This window comes from Somniosus microcephalus, chromosome 4 (genome assembly GCF_052327205.1).
Source record: "Somniosus microcephalus isolate GS21.2 chromosome 4, FLI_Smic_1.0, whole genome shotgun sequence".
Taxonomy (NCBI): Eukaryota; Metazoa; Chordata; class Chondrichthyes; order Squaliformes; family Somniosidae; genus Somniosus; species Somniosus microcephalus.
The window spans coordinates 301,206,644-301,226,106 of record NC_140990.1 but is presented as its reverse complement, the minus strand read 5'-3'; the positions used below and the strand labels follow the sequence as shown (position 1 = coordinate 301,226,106).

The window sequence follows — 19,463 nt, the reverse complement described above, 5'->3', positions numbered from 1 at the left end:
AGCTGAGAGGATTACAAGGCATTTGAACATAGGTTGCCCCAACCAGAAGTGAACTTCGGATTTTAAAAAAAAATTGTTTTGCTGCTGATGGAAGGTGTTCATTTCAGGTCTGTAACTGCATGGGACCATGAGGGCTTATTTGCAGTAAGACATTTCCTTATGGACTCGGCTGTCATTTCTTCAGTTAAAGGTACAGTTTGATTTTAGTCACCCTTGTATAAGCTATTTTGTAAAGGAAGCTCTAGTGAAAGTTGAGATTCACTGAGGAAAAGGCTGAAGGCGAATCTGGCTGAGTGACTTTCATTACTGTTGCTTTTGGATGTAATGTTTTATGCCTTAGTGGAAACAAAAGAGCTCTGAAGAGCTGGCTGGACTATAAATCATTATTAGTATTCTGGGTTTGATTGATAATTTATTGAAAGGGCTTTTCGGGGAGTTTTGTTGGTCAGCTTTAAGCGATTTTACTACTGATACACTAAAAAAAAATGATCTTTCGTTCCAGTGCCGCCTGGTGCCATTTGCATGCACATTAATCAACGTTAAGCCCAGGATTGACTCGAGGTCTTGAAATGTAGATGATCCAATAGTTCAGGTACTGTTCCCTTTGGGAGCATAAAGCATGGTGCTGAGTGCAAGAGAAAGCAACTGAGAGCTCCACTGGAGAATAGGAATACTTAGAAAGGAAAAGTAGGATAGCCTTTGATGTAAAAACTTCAATCTGTTCTTTCAGTATTTAGTAGAGAAAGAATATATTTAGGAAATGCTTTTATCATAATTTAAAGTTGCTGCGTTTTCTGGTAGGAGAATTGCTGCCCAGGCTGACACATAAAGATGATGATCTGTAAAGGCAGGAGGTTTAACACTTTGAAGAAGATCAGACCTTTACAACGTTCTGTTTTTACTTTTTTTTCCCCAGCATTTGACCCCTGTTAAATTTATTTAAACTCCATTCAGTTGAAGACAATTGAATCAGCTGCCAGCTCTATTTACAAGCCTGCAATTAATGTGTTATCTTCACACTTGATGCCCCCATGCCATCTAATTTGCTTGATCGCAAGTCAGGAAACAGTTTGGCGCGATGACGTCTTTGCTGAGTGTCAACGTCATTGCATTGGCTGCTGAGCGCACGCGACATGTGGCACAGCTGCGATGTCATTTGGACACCGCCATTATTGGAAAGCCTGGGCCATTCTGGCGGTTGTGCCGCTTACCAAAATGGTTGTCTGGGTCGCACAGGATTATTAAGCTGTGCAAAATATTTTGGTAAGGGGCCGGCATTATTATATAGCTACTGTGGCAGCATAATAGCAGAAATGCACGAGCACCTGACCTCGCAGGCGGAATGGCATCAACTGGACCTGCCCAGCGCAGACTGCCATTCACACTCTCTTAGCTCCATTGGTGAATTTCGGGAACTCTGAGCTGAGCCCTTAGATGGAGCAACAGGTCGTATTGAAGCATTTCATCTTGGGGAATGGGAGACACTGAAGGAATGACTAACCTCACTCGATTACTTCTTCTGTTAGCCGATGATGGACTACATTGGTACCAATCAGGTGGAAATCAACAGCCCAAATTCCAGGCCAAAGATATAGTGACAAGCAACACTCATTGAGAAAATGATGAGGTGGGGGGGCGGAGAAACCTAATCAGTGTAATGTAAGCTGAATTTTAACCCACCTTGATGAATAATTAGCACAAAGGAATACAAGCTTCAGTATGTTCTGCCCACGAGCTTGACCATATCCTCTGAAAGGTCCAAACACAATTTGCTGACCTAAACCCCAAAAATATCATTTGTCATACATGTACATTCTAACAGCTGTTTCTAAAGTTCCTTCTTTTTTGTTTCCCAGGCTCAAAGCCTAAGGGTACTTCAGAGTCATCGCTAGAATACCTTCCCCCCTCAGCCCTACAGACATGTACCTGATCAAACAAGTTAGAGGATACAATACTGAAGCAGATAATAATGATGATTGTGGCTAGCGCCTACTGCAGAACCTGTTTAGGTAGGAGGCGATGGGGAAGTGAGGGGGGAGTGGGGTGCAAATCCGAAATATCCATTCACCTTGTTTTTTCCTACAATTTGACGGAGAAGTCGAACAAATTAAACACGTTTTTAAGGCTTCCCTTTTGAGTTCACCATGCTTTGTCACAATTTGGCCAAAATTTGGAAGAAAGGAATAGAAAGGTGTGCAGATAAGTTTAGATGATGTAGGGTGGGAGGAGGCTCGTGTGGAGCATAAGCCAGTTGGGCCGAATGGCTTGTTTCCGTGCTGTAAATTCGATGTAATTCTATGTAATACGGAGGGCTTCAGATCTGACATTCTGCACATTTTCACCAAAGCAGCAAGTGGGTGTATTATGTCCATACGGGGCTCTGTGAGTGCTGTATGAATTAAAGAGAAAAACTGTTTGGCAAACCTCGTTTTGTTTGCAAAGGGAAAAGAGTTGTGTTTCATTTCCGCAGTAATGATGGTATCAATTGCTAGTGATGCAATGGCGTGTTGAACGTGATTTGCACATTTGCAAACAAATGAAAAATGATTTGCCCAACACAGTGTTGTGAAGGCAAAACTGCCCTTATATCCCTTTATTCTCATCACCTTGCCCAAAAAATTAATCTTTAAAGATATGGCCACAAAACTCTTTTATCTGCATGGAATAAAGCCATTTTGAGGTGGCACTGGCTTCTTTTTTTCAAGCCAGCCTTCCACAAAAGCAGCCAGATAATTGTTGTTCCGACAATCTCACTAAAGCCATTTAGTTCGTGTAGGTGTCTGGCTGGCTGAGCTTGAATTTCTATAGTTGAGAAAAATGTTGCAGGAACACTGCAGCCTTAAAGTGCACAGTAAGTCTGTTCTCGTTGAAACATTTTATCTTATCATAGTGTACGGTTTAGAAAGAGAAAAACAAATACAGGACAAAAACACACACAGCCTTCAAAAATATATTTACTTTGTTTTATTTCCTATACATCATACGTCAGTGAGAAGGACCGGAAGGAGCAGTTTAGGCAAACATTTTCTTGCGCTTATGAGAGCATCTGTATCATGTTTTAAAATGAGAAAATAAAATGATAGGCCTGAGTTAATATAGTCTTGCTTGTGTATTGGTGCAAGCTGGACCAAACTCATACTTAAGGCGTTATTTATTTATATTTCAGCATGGCTTGTAGCACGATGTAATCTCAAATTCTATTTTTTGTTTCTTTTACCAGAGAAGAGTGGTTAACCAGGGCCTACAATCCTTTCTGCGTGGCATTTTTTCTTAACCGTCATATTTTATTTCTTTATTTTTTAAAGCAAAAGTTGAAATGGTTGTTTGGAACCTTGTCCCATTGGAGCCTGCAGTCCTGTCAGTGTATTTATTTTTAATTCCTGAAATGTCCTCTTTAATGGTATGATGACTTGCACCATCAGAATAGCAGCATTAATATTTGTCACCATAAAACAAACTTAAAAATAAAAATCTGAATAGTCGGACTCACCTCCCTTCCCTTCAGTCAAACGTTCCGTTCAAAAACCTGTTTTTGTGGGGGCATTAGTGTTAAAACTATGTCTGCCCATCAGTAAATGCATTAAATCACTTTTACACCTGCAGAAATGGCATCAAGTTAGTTTTTAAAAAAAATTTACAAAGTGTTTTCTTTGAGTATAGAGGAAAGGCAGTTAGATTACTGCAAGTCCAGGTCCTGTTGGGCTTGACGAGAACAATCAGAAGGGGAGGTGGCCACTACAGAAATCCCTCCATGGATCTCTCTGTGATTTCTGCATTTTCAGTTTGCCATCCATCACAGCTATTCATTTGGCAGGCATTTCACATTGTCCAGAGACTAATACGGGGCCATTGTTTATTCCGAACCAGCGACTGGACATCTCTCTCTCTCTCTCTCTGTGAGTGTTTACAAAATAACTCTGAAGAATTCTTCAGGCACCCACTTCTTTGTAGGTTGAAGTAATACCCTGTGCTGGTGCCAACTTACAGCTTGATGACTAAAGCCTCCGTGGTGGCCCTTGGGTAAATCTAGAGGAGCCACATGTAAGAAATGGCCCTTTTTGGACCCGAGGCAGACAGAACTTTAACAAAGTCACAATAGCTATTGAGGAAGGCTAGCTTGGTTTTGTTTTTATCAGAGTGAGATTAAAAGGAGGATTAAAACCTCAGTTCATTTTGAAATGAAAAAAAAATGTCCAATACTTATTTATAGTTATTTTGGCTCAAATGCACATATTCCTGTCAATTATGGGAAAACAGTTTTGTTTTTCAAGGTTTCTAGGCAGATTAGACCACTTCCCATTTCTGTAAACTGCATTAATTAAATTTCTGGAGGTTTGCATAAGTTATTGAATAAATAGCCTTCAGGTTACACCAGGAGTGCTTTCACTGCCAATCTGCTTTCTGGTTTGTTACAAAAAAAGAGGATAATTTCAGTATCATTTGTACTTGCCTGGGTAGGGGTGTGAGCTTATCAGTGCAATAAAATGGTAATGTTCAACTAAGCACTATTGTTACATCTTTCCCACAGTCTTAGTGAGGTCTCTGCGCCAGTAGCTGGTGTTGCGGTTTGTGCTTATTGCTCAGAGGGGAGATTCTTGTCAGGACTGAAATTGGTATTTATGAAGAGAACAATATTTACTGTCATCCAGGTCTTGCAGGTTGGGAAAGTATTGTTGCTCTTTGAGGGTGATACATGTTCTGCTGCTGCCCCTATACTGAGACATGACTTCATTGCTTGTTTAGCTTGTGCTGATATTTGTGAGTGCATTGGCTAGTGATTAATCATTTATCTTCCTTTTCTCTAAAATATTTGAATCACACTGCACCGGGAACGTTCACGTGATATTCAGAGAGAATGCTGTGGACAAGCAAAAGACCTTAAAAGGCATGTTTTTTATGGAATAGAAAGCCTTTTAATGCTTGTCCAGCCTTAGATAATTTTATTCACTCCTTCAAGACCTCTCTTTATTTCTCTTGCACCCAGAGACCAGTTTTTAGGGGGTGGGTTGATAGCTTCCCAGGACTCGGGCCTTTTGTTGCAGCCTGAGACAAATATATCCAGTGAAGCCTTGAACCCTTGTGCAATAAAGAATCTTCGGCACGTTGCTAAGAAATGGTTAAACTGCCGTTGCAAAGGAAGGGCACAGTCAATTGTGCCAAGGTATATCTGGACCACACAGCTAGAGTGAAGACGAATATTCCCTTTTTAAAAAAAAAATCATTTATTTTCAAAGGGCATTACCCAGCCTGAACTTGCCTAAACCCTTGTGGTCACACCTCTTTGAAAAGGTTTTGTTTCGCCCGTCAATTGGTATTCAAACCAGGTCAGCATTTCTGTTTGCCCAACTTCGCTGCCGTTTTCATTTTAATTTGCACCTGTTGTGCAGTTGTTGGGAAGGCAAGTGCAGGCCCGCGGATTATACAAAGATCATATTATGAGTAGATATGCGCAGTGTAATCTTCTTGCACCGGCTAACCGTTATATATATTTTTTTATAAAACTTTTTTTGTTACTCTGTATTTAAAAAAACAAATAAACAGCAAACCTTCCAGAAGCAGGAAAAGAAGCAGATATGAAGGCCTGGACAGCACGAGTTGTAAATAGAAATGATTTCAATGTTTCACAAATTCACGAGAGGAGGATTCTAAACCTGATACAAGCACAATTCTGTTCCTGCCACTCCTGTATAATCTGATAGCTGGCAAGAGCCACTTGAGATGGTTCAGTTGATGAAACCAAAGGATTTCTTTATTAAGAGCATAGACATCAAAATGAACCTGAAAACTGCTTGAGGTTTATCCGGAGACGTTTTTCTTCCTTCTTCTTCCCATGATGTCATATTACTGAGCTGCTGGTGTGTGAGTGTGTGTGCGAGTGTGTCTGTTTGCGTTTCTTGTGAGCTGGGTTAAACAGTTTTTGGCAGTGTTGTGTCTGTATGTGTGTAACTGATGGTATGTTTCTCTAGCTAAACTAATGTCCCTGTGTTTATTACTCTAATCTTTCTTGTCTAGTGGTAAAGTGGACAATTTATGTACTACCATGCACACTGAATGACTGGGAAGGCAGGCTAATGCAGAAGCAGCCACCTTCAATTCAGTTCAAAGACCTTATTTATAAACTGTCTATTTTAAGGAATGCTACTGCGAGTGCATCAGGTCTGTGTGGCAAAATAAACTGGTTTATTTTGGTTCTTGAGTTGTTCTGACATTTGAAGCATGTTTTGAAACATATTCTGCATGTTTTCTTGATGCTCTCAAGAATTTGGAAAGTGAACGGCCAGGTGCTGTGTCCGGGGTAGAGGAATTCATTTGAAAAATAAGAATTGACCAGGTTCGGGAAAGCACAGGAGCATTAGAGCTTTTTGGTCACTTGGCCTGCAGCCCCTTGCTTCATAAAAGCAATGGATTTACGTACATTTTTGTAACTCTATAATCCTCTGTTTTCTTTTCTCCTTTACAGTTTTGAACTATGATAATGTAGTGGATACGGGTTCAGAAACAGATGACGAAGACAAGCTTCACATTGCGGAAGATGACAGTATTATAAACGCCCTGGACCGAGATTCCAGTCCAGTGACTATGCCCAACCACGATTCTTCCCCACATGGGAACCAAGTACTGTTGCCAAGAGAGGACGAGGAAAGTGAGAAGAGGGACTGCGGCACGGAACACACCTGGCACAGCAGGGAGACACTACCAGTCTCAATAGATGGTACTGGTAAGTCTGGCTTCTGGACTGCTTATAGGATCATAGCTCAAGAAATATTAAAATAGGTGATGTTGTCTGTACGCAAAATTCTTCATTCTAATTTATTTGACTCAACATGCTGGTTAGTCAGAGGAATGTGCTACAGATGTTTTATGTTCTAAATGTTACATATTAAGTGATGATTCAACCATTGTTAAACATGTAATTTGGTGGCACCCTTCAAAAGCCAATGTCGCTCTATAAACCAGAGGTCAAACTCGTAAAAGAGTTCTGCTGTCAGTTTTATGAATCTTGTACCTACCTGATTTGTAATTAAAGAATAACATTGGGGAATAGTGCAGATACAGTTATTGTTGTTTAATTAAAGCAAAACAACATTACTTTACCATCTCGTTTAAAGGCTCTAGTTTGACACTGTGAAGTGACGTTAAAAACTCTTCACTACTAATATCTGTCAATCGATGATCTACAAACTAGGGTTGCAGAGCGGAGGTCAGTGCCATCTCCATTATGACATTGTTTAAAAAAAAGTCTCAGATTGCAATTCCAGCCATGATTTGGGGGTCATCATACCTTTCATATCAAACGTTAAAAGCCCATTTATTTTCATTTATTAAATGGCTACGATTTTATTGCTCAAGTAACTGTTGATGTATACCTGCTTTCTGCATTCGCTAAGCATCATACTAATGATCGCACTTCAAGTCAAAGAGCAGTCCAAACTAAAATATAAGATAATGCCATTCTCCAAACATTTACCTCAAATCCACGCCACTTGTTGGCTCTATTTGTTTGCTGAATGCAGCATTCAAGGCTGCAGTGCCTCATCAAAGTATTTTTACGACAGTCTTTAGTGAGTTTTGCCATATACAGTATAGTAAAGGAGCATAAGAGTACAGGAAAACAAAACCAGGCTCTTAAGAGTCAAGGAAGCTGCCTTACAATCCTTACCCTTTTACAAATCAAACAGTTGCAAAGAATTATCATTAAGTTTCATGATTTTTTCCCCCTTATTTCTGTTGATTTTTTGATTTTTTTTTGGTTGGAATGGAGAGTACAGATGACACCACCAGGGGGGTTAGTCTGGAGGAATTGCTGGGCCCTAGTGCAGGAGCTGAATCAGCAAGAATTGACACGACTAACAAGGACATTGAAGCACCCTGTGTTGACAACTGTATCTATTAATTGTGTTTCTTTACACACTCTGATTCCGCAACTCCTCCAGACTGGTATCATTTTGATTTTTTTTTTAAGGGATACAATCAGAGATAATACATCTTTCAGGACTATTCAAGGACTTGCTTGGGAAGACATTTCCCAAAAGGGTGCACGTGGATACAAAGTTGCTTAGCATGTTTTCAAACTTTGTTGGGGAGTCATTGGTCTAAAGTATAATTGGGTATAATGTGTTGGGTGGGGGGGGCGGGGGGTCGGGGAGTGAAATACCAGTAGGGCAAGTACCTCATCGACCAGGTTATAAAAAGAAAAAAGAAAGACTTGCATTTATATAGCACCTTTCACGACCACTGGATGTCCCAAAGTGCTTTACCGCCAATGAAGTACTTTTGACGTGCAGTCACTGTTGTAATGTAGGAAACTATAGTCTGACTTTTTGTTGAAAAATATAATTTAACCACAGGGAATTTAAAAAAAACACTTACTGTTAAAGGAGCTGACATTTTTTAGTTTTAAAACTAATAGATCTCCTGCGGTACTATTCATGGTGAGTCAGAAGAGACTTTTTCTCACTTAGAATTACATCGAATCTACAACACAGAAACAGACCCTTCGGCCCTACTGGTCTATGCTGGTGTGTAAACACCAAATGAGCCTCCTCCCACACTAATGACCTCATGCCACCCTGCCCGCATATCCCTTGATTTCCATAAATCTCATGTATGCCTCAAGCCTCCCCATAAATGTGTCAATGCTCTCTGATTCAACTAGTCCATCTGCCAGCAAGTACCACATTCTCCCCACTGTCTGTCGTCTTCTGTTGCTGCTTCTCTCACTCTCTTTCTCTCTACTTCTGCTTCTCTTGCTTTCTTTTTATCTCTTGTTTCTGCCTCAAGTTCTACTTCTCTCGCTCCCTTTCCATTTCTCCTCACTTTCTCTCTCTCTCTCTGCTCTTCTAGTTCTCTCTCTTTTTTCACTTCTTCCGCTTCAGGGCCGCAGGCTGATGGGAGATGAAGGGTCGCCATTTGGGGGAGGGATCCGGCCAGAGCCTTAGGCCAGTAGGTCCTGGATGGGGGGGGGACCCCAGATTGGGACAAACATTTGGCTAGGGCCGCAGGTCAGCTTTGGACTGCTGGGTGGGCAAGTTGTACGTGGACAGGGGAAACTGGCCAGGGCTTCAGGCTGGGCTTGGGGAGGGAACATAAAACAAACGGCCCTGTGGAGCATACATTTGGGAAGACTGAAAGGTAAGTATAATGGTAGGCGTACAAACCTTGCAGCTTAAACTGTGACACCCAGGCGTGGCAAGTGACGTGTCATTCAAAACCCTGACACCAGAAATAAGTGTGGCGCAAACAAGAAGACTCTAAACTTTTAATATACTGCAGATAAATCATGCTGATTGTAACAGCTAAGTGGCATCAATCATCATGATAGGATTACTTGCCTGGAGGTCCTTTATGCTTTATATTAATTTGTAGGAGCTGACAAATAAGTGTGGCGCAAACAAGAAGACTCAAAACTTTTAATATATACTGTAGATAAATCCTGGTGATTGGCTGGTTTGCTGTTTCTGACGCAGCACATGGGGACCTAGCCAGGGTGAGTACAAGATGCCACTGAGTGTGCTATCGCTGTAATTTTGTCCTACCTGAACCCCCTAGGCTTGAGGCAATTGTTGAACTGTCACCATTTAGTGTTTTATATATATATACACCATTTGCTGCTGTGAGGCTTTAGATCATTCTGACCCTATTTTATAAGGAACGTCCTATCAAAGTCAATACAGAAATATTCACAGTAATAACATTTGAAAAAAAAATCTAATTGAGCAAGATTCAATCAGCTGGGGCATTTCAATTGGCCACAATACCTCAAGGAGGTGAAAGGTCAGCACAGGTTCCAGCTTCTGATCACTACTCCTTTTGGAAAATGTGGGCCTGATTTTAATGTTGGCCCACTAGGCTTGAATGGCACCCCATCCACCACCTTAAACATTCACTCCCTCCACCACCGGCGTACCGTGGCTGCAGTGTGTACCATCCACAAGATGCACTGCAGCAACTCAGCAAGGCTTCTTCGGCAGCACCTCCCAAACCCTCGACCTCTTCCACCTAGAAGGACAAGGGCAGCAGGCGCATGGGAACACCACCACCTCCAGGTTCCCCTCCAAGTCACATACCATCCTGACTTAGAAGTATATCGCCGATCCTTCATCATCACTGGGTCAAAATCCTGGAACTCACTCCCTAACAGCACTGTGGGAGTACCTTCACCACACGGACTGCAGCGGTTCAAGAAGGTGGCTCACCATCACCTTCTCAAGGGCAACTAGGGATGGGCAATAAATGCTGGCCTTGCCAGCGACGCCCACGTCCCATAAACGAATTAAAAAAATGGGATGGTGTGAAAATAGCATCAGATCACTTACCAGCCCATTTACGTTGGCATGCTGACCGCCACCCTATTGGAAGGGGCCTTCTGATGGGTGGCCAGAGCACCCGCCTGTTTGCAGTGGTAAGCCCTTTAGATGTACATAGGTTCCCAATTGCAATTTTGAGGTACAAATGGACAGCGCATGAGCCACCCACAGTCTGCCCATTTGTCCCAGTGGCGATTTCAAAATAGGGCCCCGCATCTTTTTTGATTTAATTTTTATGAGATCAAGAATACTGTGGGCCACTGCCAACCTGGGCTTGTCCCCCAACCCCTCCCCTCCCCAGACTTACCTGCCTGTAGCCCGGCTCAGCGATAGAACCAGGCTTCAACTGGCCAACCGGTGAGCTGCAGCGGGTGCCCGCTCGAGGTCCGCAGCGCCCTGAGGCAATGTTAACGAGGCCTGAGCCTTCTCCGCTGCTCCGCCAGTCAGCCGCCTAAAGGTCAAAATCTATCTCTACATGCTCGTGGCCGTCAAGTGATGTCCCCCATGGTCAAACAGCTAACGCTCATGCATGAAGACTGGTACCTCAGCAAGAATCACCACTTTCAGGAGAGCAGGGATAAACAAAACTTTCAACTCATGTCGAGAGGCATTGCTGATTTGGGGTAACTTAGCTCTGTCACCACAGCAGGCAAATAAGGATTACAAAACTTTTTTAAAATTCTAAATTGGGGTTACAAACTGTGCTACTTTTGACTCTGCGTCACTATTTCAAGAATGTTCATGGGATTGAGCATGTAATTGCTCCATATGCATGAGATCTCCAGCAGAATATGAACGTATTCACTTAAAGCAGCAAGTCCTTTAGTTTAAACAAACTGTCAAACGTCAGTTGCATCTCTGGCCACCTGAAAAAAGGAAGTAGGTGTCCTGTGGGATATGTCAAAACCTCTTTAAAAACCGGTGAATGGCAAGACTGATAGCACATGCAGTAGTCATGAGGGAGGGATGGGGGATGCAGCTCAGACTGGATGGACCTGCGATTAAGGCAGCCCACCATATTGTCCTCCTCCTCCTCAAGTGGCTGTGAGCAGAAATATGGGCAGATTACATCTGCCTTCACCCAAGTCTTATCTGAGCACAGTGAGATAGCTTGTCTATTTTTGAAATAACCGATATCATTTACCAACAGGCTTCAGTCCATCCAGGTTGCATGCCTTTCTTCATGTGCATCACTGGCCAGGACAATAGTGTTTGGGTGTACGACATATTAGCAGCTATATTAGCATCTAGGAAATGTTAACTCTAAAAGGGACATTCTATCACTTTATGCTTCTGGTGGATGGGCGGAAAATGGTGCGCAATGTGCACGGAATTCCCGATAGGCATTTGCAGCGGGCGAGGCTCCCTGCTCAGAGAACAAAGCCAGACAGCTTCCCAACTGTTCGTGTATTTAGGATAAGATCAGTCTAAAATTTAACCTGGAAAGTCCAGCGTGCAGTTCCATAGGAGCGTAACAACAGCAGTAGGCCATTCAGCCCCTCGAACCTGTTCCGCCATTCAGTTAGATCATGGCTGATCTGTATCTTAACTCCATCTACCCGCCTTGGTTCCGTAAACCTTAATACCCTTGCCTAACAAACATCCATACCTGTGAAAATTGCTAGCAGGAGTGACGGAGTCGCGATCAGGAGTGAGAACCTTGGCTGATGTTTCCTCTTCCTAGCCCAGGGCACTACACTATAGTTGTATTACCTATATAACTCCATTAGAAATCATGGAAAATCAGCTTTATATTTAAGAGTGTGCTGTAGAGGGTCGTTATACAGAGTTGGCGCTGGTAGGAGGCTAACACGTCAACACAAAATCTATCACAATATTTCATGTTGTAAATTTAAAGCTGTGGATCATGTGCTAGGTGTTGCGAATTTAATAATTCACAATCACACACAGGTTTAATTTTTACGTTCAAAAATATGTCAACATTTTTTTTAACTTCCACTGCTTCAGTAAAGACAATTCACAATTACATTCATTATTGCATGAAAGATTTTTAACTGTTAACAGTAAAGTTAAAATGTAATAAAGAAATAACTGAGTGTAGTGGAAAGATAAATATGTTTAATTAGGGTAGAAGATGATTGCTAAAGGAAACGCAACTCCTACGGAAGGCACTAACATTTTTAAATTAATCTTTTATATTGAATCCCTTTCACACGTCTAATGAGAATAATGATTCCTGGTGTTGTTAACCTTAGGATGGGAATATGGTGTGCTCCCTGTCCCTTTTGTTGCAGTATGAATCATGAGACTTTGAGTCATATGGTGTAAGCTTGGGTGTCTCCTGTACACAGTGTATAATTAGCTTTGTTACTGACCATTGTGAAGTAATTAGAAGCTGCATACATACTATATATACATAGTATGTTTCCTACATTATAACAGTGACTATACTTCAAAAGTACTGTACTTCATTAGCTGTAAAGCGCTTTGGGACATCCACAGGTTGTGAAAGGTGCTATATAAACCCAAGTCTTTCTTTTATATAGAGTAGCATATCAACTTTGTGGAAGTGTTTTCAGGCAGTAGCACTTTGAGAAGTGTTCAGATGATGTTGATAAAACTCTCAGTTTATGACCACGTCTTAACCCCTTGGTGTGTTAATGCCTCATGAAAAACTCCCTGCTACATTTCACTAACCTAAAGCTGGGGGCAGTTTGATTATTTTTATCTATCCAAGGTAGCTGTTAAATTTTGGGGTCCTTTCTACCCTTCTTACTCTAGATGACTTCAGTTGTCATATCTTGGATCACTCTCCTGAGTGAGCCCCAAATCCCCATGCTTTTGAGTGTGTCTATCTAAGCCTTGCGAGCAAGGTAGGCTTTCAGTAACAAACATGGGCTAACAAGCAGAAAACCCTGTCTGCTCATTATTTTTAGGCTATTTGAATTTACACTAACTCCACGGGATCTCTCTCTACTCTTTAAAAACAGTAGAGTATCACACCAGACTTAATTTTAAATTTAAAGTATCAAGTGAACAAGCAAATAATCTAACTGATATAATACAATTATGTATTTACAGTAAGAAGTATTATCTAACTCCTTAAGTGGAAAAAACAAAAAAAGAGTTGCAATCTAATGCAAAGTTATTTCTTCAGAGGTAACCTTTGTACACGTAGACATTTTCTTTCCTGTAGTCTTCTCTGGCTAATCTATTTTACCTTTTCCTGTGAAGATTCTCATCAGCTTGACTTTCTTCTACTAACTCAACTTAATGCACAGGTTCAGCCACTCATATACCCTTTCACTAGTTGCCATTGCTTGTTTGGATTTTCAGAACTGACACTCAGATTCAAAATTAATTTGCTGTTGTACATTTAACTGAACAAATGTCTGTGTTTGTTCAAAAGTAGCTTGGTTCCTCCCCTCGAGCCTACGGTTCAAAAACGAGTTTGATCTGCTCTCGTAACATGTGTATTGAATTCGGTTGTAACGTGTATTTGCTATTTCTCACTGCAGCTGGCTTTCAACTGCATATATATTGTGATGGGAATTAAAGGGACAATCACCAAGCCAAGCATAAACAAACAGAAATACTACATTTTTGACACAGTGGTATTAAAATGTATAACACTTGCTGGCTCTCTTATGTTTGCAATCAATTACACTTAGTATGGTCCCATGCGATAATAGTACGCGTTAATTCAAATTATCAGGAAGGGGTTTAAAAATTTAGGTAAATCAAGAATATTACACCCATCACATCACAGCAGTCAAAATTGAGAGGCAAATAGGCCTAGAAATGCGATCCCTGAGCCTGAACAGGTAGGCCCGAAGTGCACCCGATATTGGGTGTCAGGCCATATTTAAATAAGACTGGTGAACTGCGGACACCTGCTGTGCATCCCCAGTCAGCTCGCTGGCTAGAGGCTTTGAATGTCAGGCCGCTGCATCGCCAGCAGCAGCCCTCGGGTAGATCGTTAAAGGGGAAGGGGATGTGTTCAGGAGGGGTGCAACCGGGAAAGGGAGGGCCATTGTGAGGGGGGGCGACCAGGAAAGGGAGGACGATATTAACGAATATGTCAGCTCTGATATCAAACAGAGTTGAATTTCTCCCCCTTCTCTGAGCTCTCCTCTTCTCCATACATACTCACCAGTGTCCAATTAGAAAATCATTTGCCAGACTTTTGCTCAAAATCAGCTTCTTCCTGGTGCATGAGAGCATTGGCTGCATGGGGTGGGTAGAAGGGTAAAAAAGCTTCTTAAGAGTTAACCTATGATTGCCTACATAACAACAGTCACTGCCTCTCAAAAGTAATTAATTGTGTGAAGTGCTTTGACATGTTTCAAGATGATAAAGCACTATATAAATGCAAGTATTAGATAATCATACCTCAAAAATACATTAGCCATAGCAGATACGATTGCCAGTTGACACTCAGACTCTTTAGGCCCAATGATGCCTCTATGGTGCTCACTGCCTCCATAAATATACACTTTCCACCTGCCACGGGCAAATAAAAACAAATCCTAACTAAAACTTATTGTACTGTGGATAGTAGATTGTAGATGGTTGAGGTGGGATGAAGACTAGTTTAATACATTTTTAATTGCCAGAGTGTTTTGTGATAAATTTTCTAATAATTTCAGTCACATGAAGCTGCTGCAAGGAATGGCACCAGATACTTCTATTGTCAAAACATTTTTACAGAAGAACTTCTATCCAGGGGAGGGAGGAAGATACAAGAGTCCTACAAGTGCATTCATTATTTCCCCCTGCTCCTCCATAACAGGAAGATTCTTTGTTTTATTTTTCTCTCCTCTCCTCTCCCTACTGGTGTAGGGTTCCACGAGTGGCTGTTGCCCTCTGATATCTCATGCAAGAGGCCATTGTTCACATGTGCATCAACAGGCTGTCTGACTGTGGTAGATGTTGCAGCTAAACCCATTCTTACGTTCATCTGCTGTCCTCACATGGGCACTACCAGTAGAGACTGGGGCACAATCATCAAGAATGGGAGCCAACCTGATTTTCCCTTCCCGAACCCGGGGCACTTTAGCCAATTGTAAAAAAAAATATGTATAATATATTGTGGCTAATGGGATAGAGAGATGGTAAGTCCCACAGCTTGTCAATGTAGTGTGCGGAACTGTGGTGATACCTTCCAAGAATGCCAGTTCAGTGCCTTGGTGCAGTTGAGGTTATATTATTAAGGTTTCCTACTTATCTAAATTGTGATGCAAAACAGTAAGAATTTAGCAATACACCACTGTTTGGCACTGTTATGATTGGTGCTAAAGGCTCTGGTGGAACAGAGCACTATGTGTAGACAATCCATACACAGTCTGCGCCTACACAAGTGAAGGCCTGGCAGTGTTATACCAGCCTCACTAAGGCCTGGCAGTAATCCAGATTGCTAATAAATACAATGGGCAAGTGAAAGGTCACCCAAGAGAACACGCATGACGCCCACTGCAAAGCTGTCAAGGCTACATTCTGAAGAAATGGTCAGGCATTAGAGATTCAGTCGCTGACTTCATTAGTTGTGTGTTAACCCTTTCCCTGGGTCAAAGCCATCCTTTAAATGCAAATAGGCAACAGACTAGTGACCTTTCATGATGTCTGAAACAATGGAGAATCCTAGGTAATGGTACAGGGTGACTGTGAACCCTTTCAATAAAGTACAACTTGGAATGGAATTTGGTTTCCATGCATCTTTGAGCTTTATGGCTTGTTTACACCAACAATTGGAGCAAACCACTGATTGCCAGTGTAAAATTACAGAATTTTGTACTCTGATTCAGTCTAAGAATAAGTTAAAGCCACCCTTGGGCATAAAGGATGTATCTTAAATGGGCGCATGCAGGTGCTCGTCACCCATGCGCAAACCAACCATAACTGGCACAAAACCTGCACAGCTGGGAGACAGCAGTAGCAAGCCTTGAGGTGCAATGTCTCAGTAGAGACATGGGGGAAACAGTCAATGAATGGAGAGCCATGAACTGAAAATCAGTGCTAAGCTGCTCACCTTAGGCTATACAGAGTTAAAAACTCAAATGTTGTATCAGACCGTATTGCAGTCTAGATGCAGGGTATTAGTCCACTTCCCTGCCCAGCCAAAATATGCACAGTCGATAAAATGATTAAGATCCAGATCCATCTGTTCTAGAACCACTAATGTTCCTGATTGATGATGACTGGGATCAGTTCTCGAGTTCTGTGATCTTTAGGTTTAATGGTGCTTTTAGAGTATGAGTGCAGCTGATTGAAGGAGATCCAATCTGCCTCCATTAGCTGCACTACCATAGTATTAATAAGCCTAGCTCCCATATCTTCAAGCAGCTTTGTGCAACAATCCTTCTGTGTAGATAAGGGAGGTAGTTTCAGTAATGTATACACAGGTAGCTGGTGCACGAGCATTGCTCTCCAGCAACCGGAGCTACAGAAGCATGAATATGAAAGCACCTTTAAATATGATTCAGTGGGACTCCATCCAATAAAATTGCTTTTACATAGAATTACATAGAAATTACAGCACCGAAACAAGCCATTCGGCCCAACAAGTCTATGCCGGTGTTTATGCTCCACACAAGTCTCCTCCCACCTTACTTCATCTCGCCTAATCCACATATCAAATTTTATATTGGGGTGCTAGGGTTGCCAGCTCCTGACAGTGCAGCCAACATCAACTTTAAAGTAAACTTACCGGATTCATTGACCCAGAAATTCGGGTCGGCGGCTTCCCGCGGGTGCAAGCCCCCGACCTGCATTTACCTAGTGCGCCGGCCGTTGAGCTGTGGGCCCGCGTGGAATTCCAATCCGGGGCCTGGTCCAGCTGCCGGCGCGCAGTGCTTGCGTATCCCAGGGGCGCAGTTAGTTCGATGCGTCCCCTGGGATCATGTGGGCCATGGGGAGCCAATCGGAGCAGGGAATGCTCCATTCATAAGATTGACAGGAAGACCTGTCAAAAGTTATAAATACTACAGCCCCAAAACAGCACTAAATCTTCAAATACATTTTTTTTTAAATCACATTTTTTAAATAAACTATAAATTACATAAAATAACTTTTAAACAATAATTTAAATTTTTGAAAAAAAAAATCATTTTCTAACGGGGCTAAAAATAAACTTACCTTGCTTTAAAGTATTTAAAAATAATAAACCTGTGGAAAAAATGTTTTAATTTTAATTAATTCACCACTTACCTTGTAAAAAGCAGGCCTTACGCCTGCTTTTTACATTTCTAACTTCTGCAGACTTACCCTCCCGGGAAAACCTGTAAAAAAAAAAACGAAGTTCAATGCGCACGCGCAGCCTCTCCCGCGCACGCATTTGACCTCTGAACCCCTTCTTTCAGGGGAACGGAAGTGCCGATTTCCCGCGCATGCGCAGTGCATGCAGGAAACCGGCACTTCCATTGGGCCTACGGGTGAGTACCCCGTGCGTACTCACCCGTGGAGACCCGAATTTCTGGGCCATTATAGCTAGTGGTCAGTAAAATTAATTTTTTTATCAGGTTTTCCCATCTGCCAGCCTTTGCATGGCTAGTACGTTTATTTTGGGATTGCCTCTTGCTGTCCAACAGCTCGTGCACCAGCAGCCAACGGTTCTATTACCCTGCTAAACCCAATGTAAAAGAAGCTTTAGGTCTCATCCCTATTAAACCATTCACTCTTCAGGAAATATTCAAACATTTAGCTTTAAACACTTCAAACAGTATAAACAGAAGAGCACGACTGTTTCTTGAGGAAAAGCTTATTTAAATGATTAAGAATAAGGACATTCAACAGCTTTATTCACCTTCAACAACCTGTGCGAGGAGCTCATAGACTTCTTTGTCACTAAGATTGAGACCATCCGTTCAGCTGTCTCTGTCGCATCTGTCCCTTCCCCTTGCCCACCAAGCCAAGCTTCCCCCTGGCCCTATACCTGAACTCTATAGCTTCTTCTAACTCTCCTATGCCCTCTCCGAGCTCAGCTCCGACCTCCTACTCTCTCAACTCTATTCCTACTAAACTTCTGACCACCCAACTTTGCTTCCTGGCCCCCATGCTAACTGATATTGTAAACGGTTCCCTCTTCTTAGGTACTGCCCCCTCTCTTTCAAATCTGCCATCATCACTCCCCTTCTCAAAAAACCCACCCTTCTGTCCTTCCAAACTACTCTTCCATCTCCAAACTCCCTTTGCTCTCCAAAGTCCTGGGACGTGTTGATTGCCTCCCAAATCTGTTCCTCCAATTCTGGTCTCTTGTGCATCCCCCACTCTCTTCCTCCCACCATTAGCAGTCTTGCCTTCAGCCGTATAGACCCTAAACTCTGAATTCTCTCCATAAACCTCTCCAGCTCTCTCTCATTTAAGACCCTCCTTCAAACTTACCTCTTTAATCAAGCATTTGATCACATTGGCCTAATGTCTCCTTCTTTGGCTTGGTGTCAATTTTTGTCTGATTATGCTCCTGTGAAGCACTTTGGATGTTTTCCTACAGTAAAGCCGCTATATAAATACAAGTTGTTGTTATTATCTCTGAGGTCTCATGTGCAACTTTACACTCCCACTCCATTTAGTTTATTAAAATAATGTTTATTGCTAAAATGTAGTTTTCAAAACCAAACTGCTCCATAAGTACATAAGAAATAGGAGCAGGGGTAGGTCATTTGGCCCCTCGAGCCTGCTCCGCCATTCAATAAGATCATGGCTGATCTGATCTTGGCCTCAACTCCACTTTCCAGCCCGCTCCCCATAATTCTTGACTCCCCCATCATTCAAAAATCTGTCTGTCTCCACCTTAAATATATTCAATGACCCAGCCTCCACAGCTCTCTGGGGTAGAGAATTCCAAAGATTCACGATAGGAATCGAGACAAACTTACCAAATGTCATGTTTCTGTGCCTACTTGCAATAGCACCAAGAAACTGGTGACCCACAAGTTGGAAGGCAGCTGTCACGCACTCCATTTGTAAGACTTTATTTTGCCGTAGGAATCATTTTATCCCCAAATATCTGAAGATAAGACCACTATTGCACTTGATTCAATATATCAAACTGTGCAGGGGGTGGGGGGGCGGGGAGCGGTACAAATAGGGACTGACTGGTTGAAGGCAGTTTGGGGTCCCCATACAGTGACTGCTCAACATTAACTCCCTCCCATACACAAGAACAGACCCTCGTCTGGCCCTGGCAGTAGGGTGCCA

At 42.2% G+C, this 19,463-nt stretch overlaps 1 protein-coding gene across 2 annotated transcripts in view; it reads left to right on the top strand.

The window, feature by feature from the left end:
• zeb2b (zinc finger E-box binding homeobox 2b) overlaps positions 1-19,463 on the top strand; it is a 124,424-nt gene that overhangs the window by 82,172 nt on the left and 22,789 nt on the right. For both annotated transcript variants that reach the window (XR_015078209.1, XM_085986658.1), the window contains exon 3: positions 6,461-6,718. Coding sequence is in view for 1 of the 2 variants with exons in the window: in XM_085986658.1 (XP_085842784.1) it covers positions 6,461-6,718 (258 nt within the window). In the remaining variant the exon portion in view is untranslated. The remainder of the gene's footprint in view (positions 1-6,460; positions 6,719-19,463) is intronic.